This window comes from Alligator sinensis, unplaced genomic scaffold, assembly GCF_000455745.1.
Source record: "Alligator sinensis unplaced genomic scaffold, ASM45574v1 scaffold907_1, whole genome shotgun sequence".
Classification (NCBI taxonomy): Eukaryota; Metazoa; Chordata; order Crocodylia; family Alligatoridae; genus Alligator; species Alligator sinensis.
The window spans coordinates 3,821,330-3,844,574 of NW_005841925.1; the positions used below are offsets into that span (position 1 = coordinate 3,821,330).

Genomic DNA, 23,245 nt, shown 5'->3' on the forward strand with positions numbered 1-23,245 from the left:
TTCCATGCACAATACTGTTATTGCAAAGGGGCGGAAGGATGATCTTCAGTTTGAGTTTTAGAGTACTTTAGATCTCTAGGCATTATACTTTCTCCCATTACTCCTGTCACACCCTAGTGTAGTTCTACCATTTAGCCAGAAGGTGGAGCACTGTCAATAGCTGGGTTGTATTTTATGGACAACCCGGAGAGAACAGGTCTTTACTGATTGCAATAGTAGAAATTTGGTTTTTGAGCCTACAAACCAGGGCTTCATTTCTTCATACAGTTTAAAAACACACATACAAAGAGGATAAGGCTCACATTAAAATTAGCAAAGAAGAGGTCTTAGGCAGGGAAAGAAAAAAAAGACAGATTCTGTGACTAAAGAATCAAAGAGAGATAAAAGAACATACAAGTTTATTAGCAGAGTGGTTTCCGATGGTACTATTAACACCCTAGCTGATGGACATGATTTAGGGTACTATAGGAACCAGACACGTGTCTCTGGTTGGACTCCAGGAGAGATTTAGGCTATATATCAAGCCTTTTCTTGTGCCTGGGTTTTATGCTGGGCAATTATGTCAATTTAATTTCATTTTGTGAAGACACCAGGCCAAGCACATGGCAGACTACTGGTGCAGAGCTGACAGCTGTCAGTGTAGCTCATATGGTTTACAACATGATTTTTCCCTTGTTCCGACTCCCTTCCCTACCAATTTATTTCAGTCCTGGCTTGTGACCCCCTTTCTGTCCAAGCCCTCGATTCCCCCACAGTTCTACCTCTGACCCTACCTGCAGCGTTTCTCAATAGTTTGACTCTATCTAGGCCTCTCCTCTGTCCAAAGAATGCCCACTGTGCCAAACTGTAGATACATTTTATAGTATAGACCAATGCCAGCTACCTGCAGTGACCATATTTATTTCCATGGCCATGTGGCCTGGGCTTTTTTTTTTTTTTGGTCTGTGTCTATGATGCAAGTTGATTACATAAACTCTGACCACAAGCCATTCAAGGCTGCTTAGGTTAATCACTCATTTCACTCTAATGAAGGAAAGCCTGCAATTTCTTCTCAGCCTCGTGAGCTGGAGAATTCCCCATGAGATTACAGAGGAAACGGAAAATCAGCAAGGCTTGGAGGAAGTGGGGCAACAGCATGGACAGGCCTGCATAAAGCATCATGCTCGTGCTATATCGAAACAATCTCGCCCCATCCGCCATCACTTGGGGAGCTTCATTCACTGCTCAGAACAAACTAAAAAACACATTTCTTGCCAGGAAATGAGAGTGGTTGCAGGCAGTGCAGAAACAAGACAGGGTTTTTGACAGTACATCATACCTTTCAGAAGACATTACAGTTGCAATGTGCTAGGTGGGGGTGGGGGAGAGACAACAAGGGAAACTGTCACAGGAAATGAATTAAGGGAAAGTTAATCCCTTCTATGTGCATTAGATAATGAGCTTTAATAATTTACAGGCTGAACACCGTCCTCCCTGCTGCCTCTCTCCCCTCCATGCACAGCAGCTGTGATGCCATTCACAGGGTCACTGCGTGGTGCAAGTGCAGGCAGTGAGAAGTGCCTGCTGTCACGAAGATGAAGCTTTACCAGACCAGACAAGCAGAGAGAGGTAGGAAGACAATGAAGAAAGATCTACCACACCTTGAGGCACCTCTGAGTACACGGGAAGTAGTATCTGTTTCCTTTTCTCCCACAGCCCTACTCTCCCTGTTCCTCTATGGATCTTCCCCACTGCCCGCCTGTTGTGCAAGGAGAGAAGAGATGTGTGAGGTACCAATTCGGCCTGCATCCTGTAGCTGGATTTTGAGCATCTCCATGGGAGTGGTGACAATCACCTGGCAGGTGCCTGCCCCGCAGCCAGCCAGCATCTCCTTCAGTAGTGTCAGCTTCTTCCTGCCAAAATAAAGCGAGAGTCAGAAGAGCCGGCCTAGAATAATCCATCACTCAAGAAATCAAACAGCCGGGCTCAGAGGAACAACCACCCTCTCTGCAAGACCCTGCTCCTACCATGACAAAATTGAGACAGGTCCTTTGTTGAGGTTTTAGGTCTTAAATCTGTCCTGCCTTTAAAAATTGTAATACAAAGTCAGACAGTGAGAGTCCTCTGACTCCTACTTGCTATAAAAACTACCACAATGATGTTACAATGTTTCTGCTCCCCCTGCTGGCTCTTTAGCAATATTTCACCTCAGTGCTACTACAACTACACAGTATTTTCTTGCATACAACACACATCTTTTGTCCCCAAAATCAACCCTCCTACCTCACTCAGAGCATGCATTTTAAGTGGAAAAGCCAATTGTCTGACTGGGACAGAAGCATCCCGCTTTGATTCCTGCCCCACCCTGCAGCAGCTGTTGCATTAATATTCAGGCAGGAAAAGGAGTCTATTGACTTAATGGCTCATTGTTATACTTCAGAGGTGTGAAAAATCATCTCTCCTTTTTAATGAACTTAATATCCCACTAATTAAACTAAGATTTTTTTTAGGGCAATTTTGCTGTCTGCTAGCTGCTCTTGGTCTCCTGTCTCCTGTTTCACAGCCCTGGAGACTAGTTGTTTTTTTTTCAAAATCCACCCACAAAAACTGGTTTTCAGAAGCACCTAGTGTTTCAGCTTTTAGTTAAACAGGAAAGGGAAGATGAGTCAGCTGAAGATTAGGCTCAGTCCCTGCTCTATACAGCCATAACTCAGGAAAAATCTTTTCTTCTTTATTTTGCCTTTCAAAAAAAAAAGGGGGGGTGTATTCTATTGGGCAGGGGGGTGTTGTATGTAATAAAATATGGTAGATACACATTCAGAGACAACTGGTTTGGGAGGAAATACAGTAGTGTTTACCTGGCCACAGCTATACTTTTTTTACTTAAAAGATGATAAATGTTCTATTGTATTCACCCCAAACATTTTAACAACACCTGTACTGTTTTGGGCCAACAATGCTGTTCTTGCTTTATGCAGTTTAACTCTGCTCTCTACAGAACAAAAAAGGTGTGGGTGGGGAGGCCGCCATTTGTCCAATATTACAGTGACAACATACACCAGTATGGGGGGGTGTGTACATCTGGGACAGAGTTGGATTTGGTTTAGAGCTGAAGAGTGTCATGAGCAATGAAGCATAAACGTTCAACTTAAGCCAGATCCTGGGCTGCACATCGCAGCCCCAGTGACCCGAGTGGAGCAGTGTGCCACCTGCTGGGAATCTGACTCTGTGAATACTGCTTGTAAAGATGCACATTTAGGAGTCTGGCTTGAGGTTCACATTGGTGTCACACACAAACACTTTTTTAATGCAGTGCCTTTAGCAGCAGCTTAGAGATCCCATGAGCTGTCACCACCTCCTGCCACAGGAAGGAATCAGGGGGCATAAGGAATACCCTGAATTCCTTCTTATGAAGGGAGATCTCTCCCAGTCCCATAAGCTTCCTCAAAGTCTCTCCGGGGAAGTCAGAGGATTGCATACAGCTACCTAATTCTGGGCGGCCTGCACGTCAGCTGCTCAGATTTCTCCACCTCTCATCTGCTCTGTGGGACGATACAAAGGGAGGGGATTATGGGCATTAGGACTCAGGGAAGATAAATGACTAAATATAAATTCCTTCTCTGAGATGGAAAGAAGGAATTGTTGATGGGATTTTCCCTTCCAAATCTCACAAGTACAAGATCAAAGAAGCCCTGGATTCACACAGACCCCTACAGAGAGCCTGGATTCACGTGCAGAAACCTTCTCCCCTTCCGTGAGGTGCTTTATGAGAGCCAAGAAGGAAATGGGTGTTTCCTAGCATAGCTGGTTCTCAGCCTAGCAGGGGAAACACTGTGACCACCGAGGCAGTTTTCCTAGTAGCACCCAGGGATGACTGCTCTCCTGGCACGGGGCTAGTACCTGCCAAGGTAATGTATAGTTAACCTCCCACTTAGCTGCTGGAGTGTGGAGATCTTGCCTTTATGCCCACTTTATGGAAATGGGAGACTCCTCTCTAGCTTGCTTCTGTGGCCATATAGCTAAAGGCAAGCAAAAAACTCAGGGGCATCTGAACCCTAAGCCTCCGGGCTTGGGCCTGCACGTAGGATGCCCACCAAAGGGTCATCTGAAGCCCCATATGGGAGTGGAGGATATTTGCCAGCAGTAGGGCCACTTATGGTTCTGGACTGACTCACGGATTTGGAATGGATTTGGCTGATCTGGCTTGGAAAGGGGGTGGAAAGCTGGTTCTCAGCCCAGACACTTGGCTTTGAAGACCTGGGATAGCTACTCAACTAGCCTCTGACAGCAGGAGAGCCCAAACAGCAGCAACCTCAGCCCTTTCAATCTCTCTGATCTTGAGTGCAGATGACAGGCAGGGTTTCATGCAATTAAAAGGTCACCTTCCAATGAACCTAACATCCAGCAGCCTTAGTAAGGGGCAGGGGAAGTGGAGTTCATCCATTACTGCCTATAGGCCCCACTGGGATTAGCTCAGGCAGCTCTACTGACCTGTATGGAGTGAGGCCTATAAACGGGGGAAAATCTTTTTTTTTTTTTTTTTTTTTTTTTTTTTTTTGGGGGGGGGGGGGGAGAGAGAGAGAGTTAGATCCTACACTACAATAGGTGTCCAAGTACTAAGAGAAAGGGTGACTTATGGACTTATTCCTCAGCTGATTTAACAGGCACAGCTCAGACTTTAAAAGGAACACTTTTTTTTACAACAGCAAGAATCGATTCTTGTAAGTTAAGAGAACATTTCTAGTCCAACATATGGTGTTAAATATAAATACTTGACCATATACATGGCATTCAACCCTGTACATCAATGCTTCTGACAAACATGTCGGCGCTGTTGCCACAGAAACCATTCAATTGAATTCCCTGGGTTTTTTCTTCCTTAAACCAAATGGTAGCCTTAATGCAACATCCATCTTAATTAGGGAGTGCAGTGTGCACAATTATTCTGGTTGCTCAATAGCAGATTTAAAAATGAAACAGGGAGAAAGCTGTTAAAGAAGTACTAAAATAAAGATTTAGGGAAGTGTTTTCAGAAGCGCTCAGTACGAGTCTGATTCCCGTGCCCACCAAGGGTCATGATAAAATAGACTTCAAATGGGAGCAGGGTTAGGGTTATAGCAAGTGCTTTACAAAATCCTACCCTGCACTTGGAAATTTTCTTGAAATAGCATCCAGTAAATTTCCAGGAGTAGGTGAGCCCTCCGTTAAAAAAAACAACAACAAAAAAACAAAAGATGACAAACCCATTTGCAAGCGATTACGTTTGTGAGATTGTTCCTCAGAAACAATGGAATGAGGAGTCTTCATGCGTCTTGCAAACATGCACCCCTCCAACCTAAAGGAAAAGCATGAGGATTTTCAATCAAATAGTCCTTCTCTTGAGAGAGAAAGGGCCTTGTTACATGGTCATTTTGGGTGACTCCGGAAGCTCTTAACCCTGGATTGTCTGGACATTAAAGTGGTTTTAACATCTTGTTATACAGCTCAAAGTTATACCACTCCAGGACAGGTTTATCGTCACTGATCCACACTACCCAGCTCCTGTTCCATTTAGGTGCAGCCACTCCTCGCAGATGTGCAGCCCAATCTGAAGTCCTTCTGTCTCCCAGGATCTCACACCCCCACTCGTAGAGCAGGGATAGAGCTTGCCCTGGCTCACCAGCCCTGTAGCAGCAACTCACAGCTCCAGCCCCAGCTCCAGCTCCTAGTCCTGCCCCTGCTCACCTGGCCTCTAGTGCCAAGTCACAGCTGTGCAGGTAGGGGACAGTCAGAGAAGGCTTCTAGACTAAGGGTGTGACCGCTCCAAACTCCAAGCTAGCACTAACACCAATTGACACTCGTGCAGCTCACTGCATGTAGGCTGTAACAAGGCTCAAAGAGCCACTTGGAACTGCAGCTTCAAAAACAGGCAACTCAACTATGGCAGTACAGCCACTGCCATGATGGCAAGAGTTGTAAAGGCGCCACTTGCAGCCACTTCTCTCTGGAGATATTTAAGTAGTGAAAAAACAAAGTAATTAACCTCTTTCTAAATTCTCTCAAGCTGTAACAGCCCCTCTTAGGATGCTACAAAAAACAGTGGCTTCCTGAGCCAGGAAACAATGTAGAGCAGTGCACTTGGCATACAGTTTAGAAACAGAAAAGGCGACAGTACAGCAGTGTGTGGGGCATCACACATTGGCATACCTGACCTGGTTTCCAAGTATGAATGATGTGGGTTTTTGTGGCTTTATTCCACTCAGTCCCTGCCAGCATGAGTGCAAAGCAATGTCCCACCATTGGGTTTTTGCCATGATTAAACCAGCCATCTTTAGCTCACTCAAGATTAACAGATTTTAAGGTCAGAGGGGTCCCATGACAAATTGCTCCAGCATTAAGAATAACCTGCACTGTTAAGAGTATGCGGCTTTCCTGACTTCAGCTTGCAGTCATTGGCTCTTCCTATGCACCTTTGTCTGCTAGACTAAAGAGCCCTGCAGTATCAGGTGACGTCTTCCTATGTTGACAATTATCCACAGGAACTGTATCATCTCTTAACCTCATCCCCAAGAAGAAGGGCTGGACTCCCAGCCAAGATGCTAACAGGTCAGAATTGGAATCATGTGTTAGTGAGAGGCTGTAGACTGTAGATACAATCTCTGTCCAAATTACTTCCAGTTTAAATAGACAAAAGAAATAGGTGGGGGCAGGTAGGTAAATAACCCAAGGTCACACGGAACAGCTTGGAACAGAAACCTGGCCTTGTGCGTCCAACTGAGTACCCCGTTCACTTGAACACGTGGCCTTTTCAAATGATAGGGCTATGTGCACTTTGCAGGTCAGGGTTCAGTCTGGCTGCTGAGTCATTTAAAACAGATCCCAACAGGATGAGCAGGTTCTGTTTCTGGAGAAAAAAATGTACTTGGCATGACATCAGGTGGAGAAGGCCTTATGGAGTCACTTAAGCATTTACAGTCAAACCAATGATGCTGGGGAAATCCAAAGGAACTTCAACAAAATGAATCACAACCTTGTACTTCAAATAAGATATAAAGCAGTGGCCCTAGTCCATTGTGGTTGGTACTGCTATCAGTTTGGGTGGGGGAGAGGGAAGCTCCTGCTCCCACAAATCAAACCCAGGTGTATGGCTGTTTCATTCATGGTGTCCTGGCCAAATACTTGCCTGTAGGATTTCGTTTTAACTTCACTGCTCCATCCACTGAATGCAGTGCACAGCACCAGAGGTGCAACTCGCCAGTACTGCACCCTGGCTGGTGGCAGCACACAGTGCAGAAGCAGCAGCCAGAGGTTTGCTGTTTGAGGGATGGGGAGGCAGGTATTGAAAATATGTCCCCTCCTTTTTCTCCCACTGACATGTGTGTCAAGATTGGAAATATGTCACCTCCTTTTTCTCCCACTGACATGTGTGTCAACCAGCCATTTAAACACCATCATTCAGAGGCAAAAACAAAGAGGCAACAGCTTCCTCTGCAGCAGCAGACCTCTAGCTGCTGTTCCTACACCAGGAACTGTTGCTGTTGCTCTGCCCTCCTTGGTGCCAGGCTGCTGCAGGATACAGGAGATGGGGAAGAGGAGAGCAAGACACTCCCCCAACTCCATTCAGGTGCCCCTTACCTCCTAGGCAGCACCTGGGGTTTGTGGCTCCACTTGCCCACCCACCCATACACTCCTGAAGGAGGAGGTGCTGAACAGAATACTTTCTTGGGTAGATGTGTATGCAGTTTAAATAGCAGAAGTGTTTTACCCCAGGGGTATATACTTCAGTAGTAAAGAGAGAGAGATGGGTAGAGAAGTGTGATGAGGGCGATCTGGGGAACAGAGAACCTATCTTGCAGGAAGAAACAGAACAGCCCAGCAAAAAAAGAAGGCTGAGAGGGGACATGACTGCTCTCTCAAGGGAAAGAAGAACTACTCAAGCTAAAGGACATTGCTGAAACAAGGACAAGATGGGGATGAAGTCACTCTGAATAACTTTAGGCTGGAAATTAGGTTTCTAACTACCAAAGCAGGCATGCTTATTTGCCCACAATACTCCTATTGGGAAGGTGGTCCAGAACTGAGCTAGTGTTAAGATGCAGTTTGGTTTATGAATGGGATTTTATGACCTGGTTGCCTGCACGAGCAGGGGTGAAGGCTTGATCACCACGAAGGCCCATTCTAATGCTACAAGGAAAAGGACTAGGATCAGGCACTAGCAAAAGTAGCCATGGACACCTCACGCAGCAGCACGTACTGGCAAATAGAGCGCCTTGCATTTCTGTTCACCAAGCAAAGTGATCCGATTTGCACAAAGCCAGAAAAGGCGGGTGGGGGAAGGAAAACTACCATATCCATTCCTCAAAAAATTTGCTCATGTTAGCAAAGAAGCCAGTAATGCAATAGCACTGGGCTGGCTATGAACCAAAATTTCTGAACCAGCACTTTTCAGCTGCGCTTTGGAACAGCAAACAAAGTGAAGGTCAAGATAAAAGGGGTGGGGGGGGGGGGGGAAAGAGAGAGAAATCAAAGGGCAGGGAAGGAAAGTTAATAATAACGGACCTTGGCTAGGCCCCTTGGAGACATTTTATAATGAAGAGATACCATTAATAATAAACCTCAGGAGAATTTTTAGCCCACCAAGGCTAAAATACCCCGGCAAGAGATACCCTGATATAGCAGGCACAAAACACCACAACGATTGGTGTTCTAAGCCAGGGGTTGTCAACTGGGGGCACACACACCCCCAGGGGTACTTGGGAAGTACCCTAGGGTGTATGCACGAGCAGGTGAGGATGGAGCATTGCACCCACCACCCCGCACCGCTGAGCACACTGCACGGTCGAGGGTGAGGGGGAGCAGGGGCAGTGGCACCCTTCTGCGGGCTGCACAAGCACTGCCCAGCTGGCCAGACGCAAGTGGGGGAGGGGGGGGGAAGCTTGCACACTGCTACTGCCACCACCCAGCACTAGGCCATCATAGAGGACAGTCTAGTTGTCCCCTATTGATATGAAACTGGACGCCTTTATTTTTCTCTTGAGGAGAGAAACAATAGAGGACATAAAAGGCATCAGGTTTTGTATCAATAGAGGACAGAGCAGCAGAAAACCAGAATGTCCTCTATGATGGCCACCCTACCCACCACCCTGCACTGCTGCTGCTCTACATCCAGCAGTGCACCCCCCCAGCTGGGGGTACACTTATTAAAAAAGGTTGAAAACCCCGGTTCTAAGCTTTGGAAATGGAAAGGAAACTTTGTGAGGCGGTTTATGGTTGCTCTCAAAAGGAAAGGCTTTGTCGAGGGCGTGGCAAGGTCACGATTTTCAGAAGCGACTGGTTATTCTGAGAGTCTAGTACTAAATACCTTAAAACAGACCAATATTCATAAGGGATCCAGCACCCAGGACCTTGTACTTTGTGGGGCTTGACTGGGGGGTGGGGAGGGAAGGGGAAAAGCAGGCCCCTATAAGAGGGGATTTCTTGTTGGACAAAAACTAAATAATGCATGTTAAGTGCAGGACAGGGGCCTGTTGCCTTTAAGAATTCTTAAGGACATGCTGACACGCATCCCTCAATCTTGGCCCTAGCGACTTGGCTTTTCTTCCATTTACATTGTACTTAGCTCTGGAAGACAAAACAGCTACTATCTTATCAGCTATTTATTCACTCAGGGCCTTGCAGGGGGAGTGAGGGAGCAATGTTCACCACAGAGGTGTTTAACCTCAGGACAGCTCAGGAAAGCCTCCTCTGCATTCTCCATAGACCAAAGTCAGAAAATCCCCATTCGCTTCTTTCCACCCTGCCTTCTTTGGAAGCAAAGTATCATTAGTACAAGCAGCTTCAAACAGGCACAGATGTACGAAGAGCTGCACAATGAGGGCTCCTATGTGATCTTCTGCTTATAGTCCTCGATACCCTGGAGAACAACCCCGCAGAGACACCAGAAGATGCTGGGTCTAATGACAGGGGATTAGACACAGTCCAGACAGACTCAGCATTCCCTCCGGAGCCCCCAAGACGCACAGAAGAAACAGGGGCAGCTGAAATGCCGAAGACATCATAGCATCATCCCAGTTGGTTTTCTTTGCCAAAATAATTTATAAGCTTGTGACAGGAAGACTGAACTGCCCAGGGCTTGACATGGTGCTTAAGGCAAGTTGGGGGCAAAGGAAACTTTTTTTCTCAAAACAGCATACAAAGTAAAACAAGATTCCAACAATACACGAACCACCAGCAATAGCCAATCCCAAGTTATAAGAGCCCTATTTTAAAGCCCCACCCTCAAGCTCCAAGTATTCTCTCAGTCCCACCTTTTGGGACAGTCTGCTTCTTTGAAGCCACCAAAACTTCACTTGCCATTTCAGGCAGGTTCACTGTAATGCAGGACTGTCCAGGGGGGAAATAATTAAATAAAAATACCCATGTGCAGAGTGGATTGTTGTGCAACTCAAGGCCGGTTTATTTTGGGTCACCTCACATCCGTCACGATGCACCTCATGTACATGCTCCCATATACCCCCTCATATTTGTATGTGTGCACATGTTATTGGACAAGCAACCCTGGCCCATTCAAAATTTGAGCAGACTTCCAGTGAGGCAACCCCTGGCAGGTCAGCTTTCCCGTTCAAAGAGTCACAGGAAAGCATTCTGACTGCAGACTCTGCAAACGTGGCAGCTCCAAAAAGGGCTACAATCACATCACAGGGGCAGAATATCCACCAAAATGGATACACATTCACAGATACACGGCACTCCTAAAATACACCCTAGCTAACTTTACTCATGCCAGGACGACTTGTGCTGCTAATGCAGAGGCCTCTGTGCCTGCATCATGCATAAGCAGCCCCCAGAGCTGTCCCTGGATTAGAGCAAACCTGAACAGTTTGAGTGAATCTTTACCATCATCTATATCCATATCCTTGCCATCATAACTGCAGGCAGGAATGGAAGCACATTCCCAGGCCAAGCAGTTTGAACCCCTGCTTACCCATGGTGATATGTTGGAATCTAGGTTTTCTGCTATCTGGGAGTTTGCACAAGGTGTTGGGGACTGGAGAGTCAGTGGCACATGCTCAACTGCATATACAAGAGGGTGGAGGAAAGACTGCAGTACCTTGTTTTCCGATTCAGTAGAGAAGATTGGTCTCCAGCCTTGCCTGCCTTGCCATGGTTTACCAGGGAAATGAGGGGAAGGGGAGGAGAATTTCTCCCCTCCAGAAACCAAATGGATAGATCAGCCTTGATAGAGAAAATCAAGGACAGCAAGCAGTTGGAGGAGACAGTTCTAGTGCATGTTGGATGAGCATAGAATAGCAGAGGGAAGATGCTCCGCTCATCAATGGGAGTGCCTTATAATGAAATGCCCTGCTGGTCTCACATTTTAGCTAGCCACATGTGCATCAGCTTGGAAAAGACTCAACAAATTGTGCGAAAGGCAGCTGCACATGAAGAAAGCTACAGAGGCAACCCCTTTAATAGGACAGTCTCTCTGTCGCATGGCAGTCACAAGAGTTGAGGGAAAGGGATTTGAAACAATGGCTCTGCAGTAGTTTCAGACCACATCTGGCCTATAAAGTTTTGTGGGAAAAGCTCAGTCAGGAAGGAGTGTGAAGAAACAACATGGCCAAGCCAATATAGTGGTGGTGGCAAAACTCCTGGTGTAGATGTGGTTCTGCCAACAGAAGAGAAGTAGTGATGCTATTCCAGCAGTGAAGCCCCTCCTATTGGCATATCCCATGTCTCCATTGGGGCTATACCATTTCAATGGCTGTTTGCTAGTGTTATAGCCATGATGGCCCACAGGAACATAGATCTTACTTTGTGCGCTGCCCTTACCAGCACAGGTGCACAATTCTTGTCCCACTCCCAGAAACAGCAAATTCTAAATGAAGGCTGCCCTCTGGCTATTCTCACCAGCAAAGCCTGCCAGATCACTCCAGTCTCTTTTTATATCCCAAAAGTTGCCCAATTACTCCCGAGGGCCCAGCAGTGTGCAAGTGCAAAGCGATTAGTGTCCAAGACCACAGAAGATTCAGTCTCATCACCCAGACCAGATCCCAACCAACATACCCAGAGCTGGCTGAGACAGTTTGTGCTGAGATACAGAACTCCAACTGCAGAGCTGCAGCTTCCCAAGATAGCAGTGGGCAGCCCCTGCCAGAGCAGCCATTCAGGAGCAACAGAAGACAGAGATACCTACTAGTTTTGACCACAGCCAAGCCCACCCACACTCTCCATTGTAAATCAAACACATCACTACTGCTCACTTCCTTCCTAGCAGAGGAGCCAAGGGAATAGAAAGGCATCTCCCTAAACCAATGGGCCAAGACCTATTGCACTGCTGCATCCAATTCCATGTGGAAGCTATGCTAGCCTTCCGCACCCAGCCCAGATACCCCCAGAATCTGCCTTGCCAAGACTGGCTGGACAAGTACCTCCCCTGCGCAACTGGTTGAAAAAGTCCTACAAAGTACAAGACAACAGGACAGCCCAGCTGTTCTCGCCTCCCTTTAACATCTTCCCTCCCTCCACAAACTGTTAAGCCTTCACTAATTTTGAGCCTCTGTTCTTCAGCAATAACCAGATGTTGACATCAAGTCAGTGGACTACAACAGAACCAACACTCCAGGATGAAGCCTAAGTAACTTGGAACAAACAAGGATTGAAGAACATGTCTTCCACTCGTCTAAGCTAGCCTAGTTCCTATGAAATCCCATGAGGTGCCCCCAGTTATGTTAGCTGAGGCTCTGGCCCCAAGTACCATGAAGCACCGATAGGTCAAGCAACTGGTTAAAGGATATGCAATGTTTTTCAGCTTTAGCTCCCTTGTGCAAATCCAACTGAGGATGTTAATGGCCAAGAGCTACATGTTATGCACCAGCCATCTACTGGCTTTTGCCAAACAAATATCCAAACATCTAGCCCCCTCATTGACAGTCACCAGAGGGGCTGAGGCCTAAACAGTCTGTGGAAACTGAACAATGCTGTGAGTTGGAGAGGAAACACCAGCTTGTCCTATAAACCTATAAGCAATAGGTTTATAGGACAAGCAGCTGTAGATATAGGGCTTCACATTCAGGGCTATCAATGCAGCCACTTTCACTGGCATTGAAGTCACATGAGCAAAAAAGAACCCTTCAATAATGTCCCTATTGTTGACTTATGGACTTTCAATACTGGTCACCTCTGAGACGAACCAGAAAGTGCCAGTTACTGATATGTCCACACTCATTCCTGCCCCCAAATACTACCACCACCATGCCACAGCTGCCAAGTATTTCCAAAGAAATAAAAAGCTAGGAGGTTGCCAAACCAGGTGCTGTTGCTATACTTGGGACCTGGAAACATCCTGGCTTCAGCTCCTCAGCTGCTCAGAGCATAGTCAGCACAAAACTGAGAGGGAGTAGAAGAGTGTCCAATTGGGGGTTGAGAACGAGGAACCTCCCAGCAGTTATTTGACCAGTAGCCGATGAAGTGCATCTGTGCAGATACTTTCTGCAGAATTCTAGCTACATTCACTTTGGCTGGGCTTTAGACCTATTTCTGGAAGCTTGGGGAAAAAAAAACCCTCCAGGGGAGGTGCTTTTCACTTTCAGTTCCATGCATGGGGCCTTTGGCTTGAATGCAAATTACTGACTGGGCCAACTCAAAGGTGAACTGCAGTCAGGACATCAGATCATATGACAGCACCTCACCCAGTTATGCATAGCAGGCTGCTTCCCTCCCCAGCCCACCCCAAAACGTTCACGTCTCAGAACAAGCACTGCTCCAGCAGTAAAAGCTGCACACTCACCCATCTTTGGAGAGATGGTGTCGGAAGAAGTCATTGGCCGCTAGCTTGATGGCCTTTTCTGGCGTCACTAGAGTCAGGTTCACCGCAGCCCCTGGGGAAGGAACAAGAGGAAAGGTGCACTGGAGCAGCCGGAAAAAGGACTTGATCACTGGATGGATTATGGAGTGCAGCGACTTCTGCAGTAGTGGGGTTTGCAACTTAAATCTAACCAGGAACAAAAAGGGGAGGTGGCAGGGGAAGGGTAGGGGACAGAATGTTTTTCCAAAGTACGTGAACACAAAAAACACTGACAGTCAATGGGTCTTTGTCCAAATCCCTTGGGCATGTGAAGATCTCACCAAAAGTCTCTTGGCTCCTTCTTCAACAAGCTCTTGAAGTTCCTGCTACGTTAGCAGAACCCACCTTGTATGTGTCTGTGCACACCCCCACAGCCTGATCCAAGAAAACTGAAACAAGCATTCTCAATGATTTCAGGGGACTTTTGATCAAGGTTCAAGGCAGAACAAGTTCCATGAGTTATAGCCCCATCCTGCCTTTGGAGACAGCTTCTTCCAAGTTTGGAGAAATCAAGATCTCCCCAGAAGAAGACTGGCATACAGGCAGTCCTCGAACTTACGACACAATTGGTTCCTGAAAACCAGGTCTTAATGTTGAAACGTTGCAACTCAGAACCAATTTTCTCATACAAAACAATGTTATAAACGGGAGATTGGTTCCTGAACCAAGGCCCGATACCCTATTTTCACCAAAAAATACCCCAGAATTTTGTACTTGATCAATTATAGATGAGTAATATAGCTACATTAATGTATTTCTACTGTAAACAGCAATCATACTGATTTGGAAGAACTTCTTTGAGGTGACTCTTGGCTGGAGTCTTCTAAGGAGTCTTGGCTGCAGGTTTTTCTGTAGTATCGTCTGCATTCTTAAAAAAAAAAAAAAGTGTCCAAGGAAGTCTGGACAGACGTTCTCCAGGGAGATGGGCAACACAGCGAACTTGTTCGCCGGTGTGGCTTGGCATCAGATCAAGTGTTGTAAAGTCAAAACTGACGTCATAAAGTTGAACCAGGGTGTCAATTTATAAACGTTGTAAGTGCAAAACATTGTAACATGAAATGTTGTAAGTCGAGGACTGCCTGTACTTAACTTGTTTTTACTCAAGTAATCTAGGGAGGTCAGGGGCTGTGGAAGGCTTGGGGACCAATTGAAAATCCACTGAAGTCAACAGGAGTGCCTCTACCAGGCTCTGAATCGAACCCTTAGGACAGAAAACTTCATTTCTCATTTCACCGTTGGGTGTCACCCTTACAACAGCCTCACAATGGCCTGGATCTAAAGGATATACACATGGCAAGCGCCCGGTCTGTAATAAATCACATAAAAGCACCAGAGGCCAGGCCTAGTCCCAGCCCACAGCAGAGGGCTGCATCCCTCTGCTCTGGTATGTCAACAGCACTTCACACTCCCACTACGTTTAAGTATTCTATTGTCGCCTGCAACAAATGGCAAATCCCTACATTGTTGCTGCCACAATGAACAGCCTGCACAGCTCTGTTTTCAGTCTGACAGCTATGAAGACCAGTATTAGTCAAACACAAGGGCATCCTAGCAGGTTTTAAGTCACCCTGGGTGTGGGTGGGGCAAAACAAAAGGAGTGGTGCAGCTTCATGCTTTGAGCAAATGTTTGCAATGTGTGGTTTGTGATTTCAGCCTCTTAGCACATTTTAGCTTGGAGGGAGACCTCTAATAGGTGGTCTTGCCCATTCCCATCCTGCACTGGGAGCAGCTTTGATTCTCAAGCCAAAATTATAAAATTATACAATTATTACTCATAATTATTAAAATTATAACCCCTCCCAACATAAATCTAAAGCTTCTAAAAATGTCTGCTAAATGACTAGCCCAAAACTAGATGGATCTGACATCAGAGCTGAGGCCAGAACACTGAGCACAGGACACAAAGCTGGGAACTTCATGTAACATCCTCTCCCTCCACCGTGTGGAAAGTCATTGTGAGGAAAGAGCCTTTAATGATCCCATCTGGTTAATTTAATAAGCCTTGCCTACTTCCGGCTGCCCTGAGTCTAAATTCACTACAGAAATCTTATGACACCTGCCTGGTAAGAAATGGGCAGGCCAATCTCTCTGCTACGTATTTGTAGTGATATGGCAGTCATTTAACTCACTGGATCTTGGTGGTGATTAGACCTGTAAGCACCTTGGATCTTGTATTCCCTTTAACTATATCTAGTAGCAATTTGTCTTCTCCTAAAGCCCTTGGACTTTTCAGGGCTCTAACTCTACCGGGCCTCAACTTGGTTCAGTGTAAAATCCTTCCCCAAACTATTATGCTCATACCTTTAGAGGAAGACAGTGATCCTCAGAGTTGAGCCTACAAGTCATCACCACGCATTCTCCCTGCTGGAGGAAGTATACATCCTCCTGCATTCCCTTCACCCTTCTTTCCCTCCAAGAGCCACTAACTACACATCCATACAGCAAATTCATATTGGCCCGATTTTCAGCCACGTGCACCAAAATTAAGTGCCTATTAGAGTGTCCTGGTATAAGCTCAAATTATTGACCAAGCTGCCAAGGGCCAGAAAATACAATGGACTTTCCAGAGGAGAAATTATTTTTTTATGATTTATTTTATTGGACCAACTGTGTTGTTGAGAGCACTACTGAACAAGCTTTTGATCAACAAGTGACCCGAGGAAGGGCATTTGTTGCCCAAAAGCTTTGTCCAACAACACTCCCAATTATACAGCTAGTCCAATCAAAAGATATCACAAAAAAATCTCTGCCTCTTGGACATTTCCTGGACCATCACGGCTACAGCACTCCAACCCAAATACACCTTTCCACACACAAGGGGAAAAAAAAATCTCCCAGCTTATATTTGTGCACAGGCTTCCAGGAGAAAAAGAGGCAGAAATCTAATGACAAGAGAGTTAATGGGATGGATTTTCATATGAAATACAGAAGCTCTCAAACTAATGAAGAAGCTTTGGGATTAATGTTGCCTCAACTGCAACTGGACAGAAAGGATGGAGAAAAAAATGTGACTATATACAATTTTTAAAAAGAGCCTGAGTTCTCTCTTAAATCTTTGCTATTCTCAGCAAAGCTGCTTAACAGAGAATGAATAATCCTTGTCCTCAATAACCCATAACAGACCTAAGTCCCCAAAGGAGGAGGAACAGAGTATATTATGAAGACAGTTTGGCAGTTGATAATGCAATCTCAAATTTGGCCAAACTCTCCCACGCTCTATACACCCCAAAAATGTTATCATGCATCCCCTATCACAGGTGGTTTAAGGCTTTTTCTTCTCTACCCCAAGTTCACGTTCAGAAGGCCTCCACAGAGAGCAGACAATACTACATGGATGTTAAGTGACAGCAGAGAACTGGAGGGCAGGATAAATTAAATACCATGACAAAAGTTTCAAGCGGTGGAAGTGTTACTAAGAATCTCAAATTTCCAGGCTTCGAAACAACAAAAGCAATAGCCTTATCCTTTTTGTAGTCCTGATGAATCTTCTATATGGGAATTTTACTTACAAACCTCAGAGGCTTTGTTATAAAAAAAGGTATATTTTATATTGAAACCCCATATCCTAGTAGCACCTTGCAAACTGGTACATGGACCAAGGTGTTTTCTTTTTGATCACTGGTGTGGTCCATGTGGTCTAAAAGAGCACAACAAGATCCCCCACCCTGTTGAATTAGTTCTATCAGGTTATAAGTAGACTGGTATTTTTTAGCACTGGGAAAGAAAAAAAGAGACAGTGCCACTAAAAAGACAAATCAGAAAAGACATGGAAAACAGGAAAGCAGGAGGACTATTAAAACAATGGGACTGTTCACTACCTAAGCTCTTGTAGCTAGAAATTCACATTATGTATCACTGACTAGGTAGGAATCTCAGTGGGCCAAACCTCCATATGATCATAATGTTTACACCCAGGGTGACTTTGGGGATTCTGTGCACCTGGATTTTAGAACAAAAAGAGGGGTGGGGGGAAGGATTTTGCAAGAGATGAGTGAACCCAGTCCAGTCCTAGCACGTACTTGGGCACGAATATTAGGCAGAAGTGCCATTGCCTTGGATTCAGATGTTTTTTGTTTAATTACAGTGAGTTTTGAGGTTTTGGCTAACTGGAGGAGTGGGGCACCTGCAGGCTTTCTGGCAAGGGGGTGGGGAAAAAAATCCAATTCAAACCAATGTGGCAAGACAGAACCAATATGTGCTGGGCAACTAGAAGTGTGGAGGTGGGGGTAGCAGAGAAACAGAGAGGGGTGCTGCTTACCACCCACACACACCTCTCTCACGGCGACCTGGGAAAGAAGAAAGCAGAATAAATAGAAAAATAACTGCCAAAATTATTAATGGGAGAGATTAAGACCTGAAACACTCTGGCTGGCCCAAGCTGCCAGGAATAGCTTTAGCAGGTATTGTGTGAACCAAGGGAGAGCGTGGAGGGTATTATTAGCAGAGGCCACAGGAGGCTGCCCAGTTTGCTGGAGCACTATTGTAATGCTTTGCTATAAAGACAGTTTGGCAAAGGGACAGCACCCTGCTCTACATCCAGAGAGCAGGGTGGGATGTGCTCATTCACCGTGTTTGTTCCTCAGCACTGAAGAGCTCATCCGAGTGCCTGTTCTGTGAATACTAGCATCGAGTCCCCCACCCTCTGGACAGACGGAAGTAGAACTGTGTACTACTTTATTACAACTAGGGACAGTTAGAGAAACCAAGATCAATGGACTCTGGATAAGGCCAGAAGTACCAGGATTGCCTTGTAACAGGTCAGACAGTTACTCGGCTCCGTCACCACATCCCGTTGTCTTGCAAAGTACCACAAGGTGACATGGAAACCCTTCCTTATTGAAGTTCAGTCTGATGCCCTATTATCCCCCACCTGCAGCTGGTAAACAGAGGCAGTTGGACAAGTGACTTGTCCAAGGTCATTCAGGAAGATACAGCAACCACAGTGCAACTCACACACTGGTATTGTGGCATTTCTCCTCTGTGCATCGACTTGGCTGGGTTGAAGGATTCTTTAGGTCTGGAAACAAAGCTGCCTGTTAGAAGGACTGCTTAGCCCCAAACTCCTGTTTTTCTCTCCTGTTTTCCAGAACAGCAGCAAACTTCTTTTAAAGCAGAATCAGATGCAATGAGCTGGATAATGGGTGGACTGGCTCCTCCTGGGCTGGATCCATGGGGTGGGTTGTCTCAGCCAGATGGCAGTGTACATCTGGAGGCACGTAGCAGTGTGTGGGTGAGAGTGGGTGGATTTGCTTGGCACAGCTTAACCTCGTTGGAAGCTTCTGCAGGGAGTGGAGAGCAGCCTGAAGCTGAATTCAACCCGGAGTAGAGGCCAAGCTGATTCCCCCCACTAAACCAGCCACATCCTCAGTCCCAGAGCCCCCAGCAGAGTGTAAGACTGCAGCCACTTTGTAACACTGCTACCTCCTTACTTCCACCCAGTGAGCTTTCTACCAAGCAGTGCCAACAGCAGCTAAAGCTGCACTTGACCTGGGTTTAAATCTAGGCCAGTTCATTTCTTTGTGGTATTATTGTTTATGATGGCTTTCTGCAAGGGCTCTTTTTTTCCCCTTAATTTTTTCTAGGAAATGCAGCTTCAGTGCTTCTGCCTCTGGTGAGATCTGAAATCGCTCATTTGTTGCAATTTCCCCAAGGACAAAACCACCACAAAAACCCAGCCCATGGAGAAGTGAGCATCACCAATGTCAGAATGTTTCATTAGGATCAGATCTGCCAGGGTTCTTCCAGGTTATTTGCTTCCCTGCCTAGGGACTGCTCTCTGCTCTGAAAAACAACCAATGCAACCAGCCAATCCATAGCAAGAATCAGCCCCGCCTCCTGTTCCTCCCATCGGGACCTGGACCCGAGACTGGCTGGTTTCAGCAGCCAATCTATTACCCTCATTACATCAAGCCATAGTATCCATGTATCCTTGGTAACCTAACAAAGCCCTGGCAAGATAGAGCACCCCTACAAGCAGCCAGGCTCAATGATATCTATATTCCCACTTAAACCTGGAGCAAGGATTCATTTAATCAAGCAATTAGAGTGCTCCTTTTTTATCTGTATCAGTGAACAAATACTACAATCAATGCTATATAAACACCTCAGAGAGAAAGATTTGCACACACTTGCAGTTATACACACAGCCACCAATGAACTCGATTCCAAGTCTAAATTAAACCAGTCAATCCCTATTAAAGGCAGAGACATTATTCCAGATTTTCTACCACTGGAAGATGAAAATTTGACCCTCTCACATGCATACACATATCCCTAATTACCTGTAGCTTTCAGGAAGGTCATGGGGCGTCTCTATCTCTATCAAAAAATAAGATGGTAGCCTGTGTCCACTAAGTTACTGTATGGATGAGTAGCCTGTGGAATTGGTTGCCACCAGAAATCCTAGGTCCAAGACATAAACGGGACAGAGGGAAAGGTGGTGGGAGGGAGGAGTGGATGGAAGATTGGGTGTCTGAAAGCCAAGCTAGGAGACAGTCAGAAGCCATGCTCCAACTCTTACCTCTATACATGCCGAAGTAACCTTCTGACCGGATTGTCTTAATGAGACAGTCAGACCTGCAACAAAGAGATATAGATAATCTCCAAGAGCTCAAAAAGTGGTGGTGCTGAGAGAAGAGCAAACATAAAAACGTGATTTTCATTTTTAGGTCGTCAGCAAAACTCAGAGCAGAGAAAGGAACAGCATGAGCCACTGAATCTGGGTCATTGTTAGGGCTTCCATAGCTCTTCCATACCTGGTTCACAGTGACTTTGAAGCAGTGACTCACCTTGTGCAAAGAAAGTCAGCTTTCTAAAACAGAGGGAGACAGGAGCCTAAAATACCACACACAAGATGCTCTAATGATCACTGCTGCTTGAGGAAAGGAAATAGAGCTCACTTTTAAACATCAATGGTTTGCACAGTACTAACTGTGTTCTATCACTTTAAAAGGCTTCATTGTCCTGTACTTTGGGAGTAGTTTAACAAATGGAAAGTTATCTATGGCCCAGTTTAAACCTCACTTAAAACAGTGAGAGATTGCTGTGGTCTTCAATGGGCTTGGCCTCAGATCCTCACACATGCATCAACAACAGCCTCATCTGAAGTACTGAAGTCAGTGGGTGTCTGGCAGCTTGCTTGAATAGGCACCAAGTAGATATCAGGGAACTGAAAAGTGCCACCCCTTAGTGTAAGCTTACGCCACCAAACCAGCCTCAAGGAGTGCACGGAGCATGTACAAAACATTCATACATGCACATGCCCATGCACATATATTCATATATGTCTAGAAAGTAGCTATATTCCCAGTCCAGAGAAGGGAGCACAGGAAGACAATGCACGTTTTACTGCCAGGGTTGAATTAAATTAGACTATGTAAGTAGGATGCATGTTGACTAAGGGCTGCTCCTTGGCTTAAAAGGGACTGGTGCTTGCGTCAGCAATGGGAGGGGGAAGGATGGAGAAGGGGAGACGGAAAGTGTGCTGCGTGTGTGTATGCATGTCTGCATGTGTATACACACGTGCAGTTCATCAGGAAAGAGCACTGTTAAGTACCAGTAGTACTAAAGGACATGTAGTTTATTAAACCAAGCATAAGCCTCAGAGAAGCCCAGTAACTGTAGGCAATGGGTCCCAAATGGTGTTCTGCAAGACCATACTATGGGGTCTGCTGCTAGTCTATGGATTGCATTGAGCACCCCTTCTCATTTAAAAGTTTGATAAGCTGCAAGAGGGTCAGAGATATTTAGATACATGACAGTGATCATTTCAGGATGGGAGCTGCTGATCTAAGGCGATCTTAATCTCTTCCTCTCAGTGGGGGTGTTGAGGAACCAAACAAGAACAAGGACAGATTCTCCTCAGATAGGAAGGCACTTGCATGACACACCACAGCCTACTGTCTCTCCGAAATAAGTGAGTAAAAAGGAGCCATAGCTAATTAAAATAATGAGGAACAATAGGACCTAGTGTATAGTAGCATCAAAAACACAGATCTCTTCAGCTTTCAGAAGCCACTGAAGCCAAGGGGCTTCCGCTTTTAAAAATACATCAACTAACCAGTCCACTTCAAAAGTCCTCACTCAAGCAGCAGCTCTTGTGGTTCAAAGAGAAGACAAGGCAACAGGGTAGCCACAGCTTTAAGGCTAGTCCATTGAATCTGGTAGGAGTCCAACTAGTTTCCAATTGAAAATTCAGGGCTCAGTTCAGAGCGTGGGTGCTCAACATTTTGAGCAAATCACTTTTTGTAACATGTTAAAGTACCCAAAAGTACTGGTCACTTAAAAGGTTAGGGCTCTGTCCTGCAGTCTACACACACAAGACTTGCCAGTGGTAGCAACCTTTTCATTTCTTTAAAGGGTTCTTGTCCTGGCCTGTTTGCACTGGACAGAGGGCTGACAGGTGTCATCTCTTAGTGGGATAACTTAGCACGAGACAGACCTCTCTCTTTCTGATCCTCATATTCAGGGGCTTTCCAGTTCAATCTTGAAAAAGCCTTCCTTTGACCTTGATGTTCCCCTGGCTGTTCAAATCTCAGTCAGATGCCAACAGTGTTGCAAAGCCTTACTTTAAAATGTAAATGTTACCTATTCCTTTGCTAACAGCCAGAGGTGTTGTCTGAAAAGAGATTGCAGGAATAAACTAACTAGCAGCTCCTCCTCATTCCTTATGTGACCGGTTACGCAACTGGCCACACTTCCATACTGTCCTGGTGTGAGGCTGTAGTAGACAACCAGACACAATAACAGCCTTCTTCCCTCAAAATCTGTATCTTCTTAGAACCAGCCTGTTGTGTGTGCTGAAGTGTTGTGTGTGCTGAAGGGTCAGGATGCACAACGTCATACATAGCATCTTACATGCCACAGGACCATCCAGAGGTGCTATATGCAGTTCTGCTGCCTGGCATACACCAGCAGGCCGGTCAGGGAGAAAAACTGTGGCAGAGACCAGCCTTCCCAGACTGTTGTGCACCAATGGATTCCATTTACAAAGCACAAAACAAGACACAGGGTGAGACATAAAGCCACAGTCTACAATGTACCTAGATAGGCAAACCAGACAAGCCACAGAGAGCTCTGCGAGCACCCAGGAAAACAGCAATCCATTGGATCAGGCCAGGGAGTGGAAAACTATGTTTTGTGGTTGCCGGATCAGGCGGACACGACAGCATCACAGCTGATGCCCACTCTGCATAGGCAACACCTTTCCCCTTTTGAAGCCATTTAAAATGACACCTGTCCATAGCCCTAGAGTGATGGGCTGGGTCCTTGGATCAAGCCAATGACATCACTTGATATCCAAGAGCAAAGGCTGTCTAGGAGTAGCTGGGCAAGGCAGTCTGCCTCCAGCCTGAGCTGATACTACCTGTAACACGAGGAGCTCAGAACCTCCTTTAATTATGGCAGCAAGGGCACAAAACTGCTCACAGAAAGGGAGAGGAA

General features: G+C 45.9%; 1 protein-coding gene across 3 annotated transcripts in view; it reads right to left on the reverse strand.

The window, feature by feature from the left end:
- The window catches only part of SLC25A22 (solute carrier family 25 member 22), a 40,052-nt gene that overhangs the window by 9,848 nt on the left and 6,959 nt on the right, over window positions 1-23,245 (reverse strand). For 2 of the 3 annotated variants that reach the window (XR_003092971.1, XM_006019206.3), the window contains exons 3-5: window positions 20,325-20,380; window positions 13,748-13,838; window positions 1,774-1,892 (exon numbers count right to left, since the gene is read on the reverse strand). Coding sequence is in view for 2 of the 3 variants with exons in the window: in XM_006019206.3 (XP_006019268.1) it covers window positions 1,774-1,892; window positions 13,748-13,838; window positions 20,325-20,380 (266 nt within the window). In the remaining variant the exon portion in view is untranslated. The remainder of the gene's footprint in view (window positions 1-1,773; window positions 1,893-13,747; window positions 13,839-20,324; window positions 20,381-23,245) is intronic. The other variant, XM_025198581.1, reaches the window with a different exon arrangement.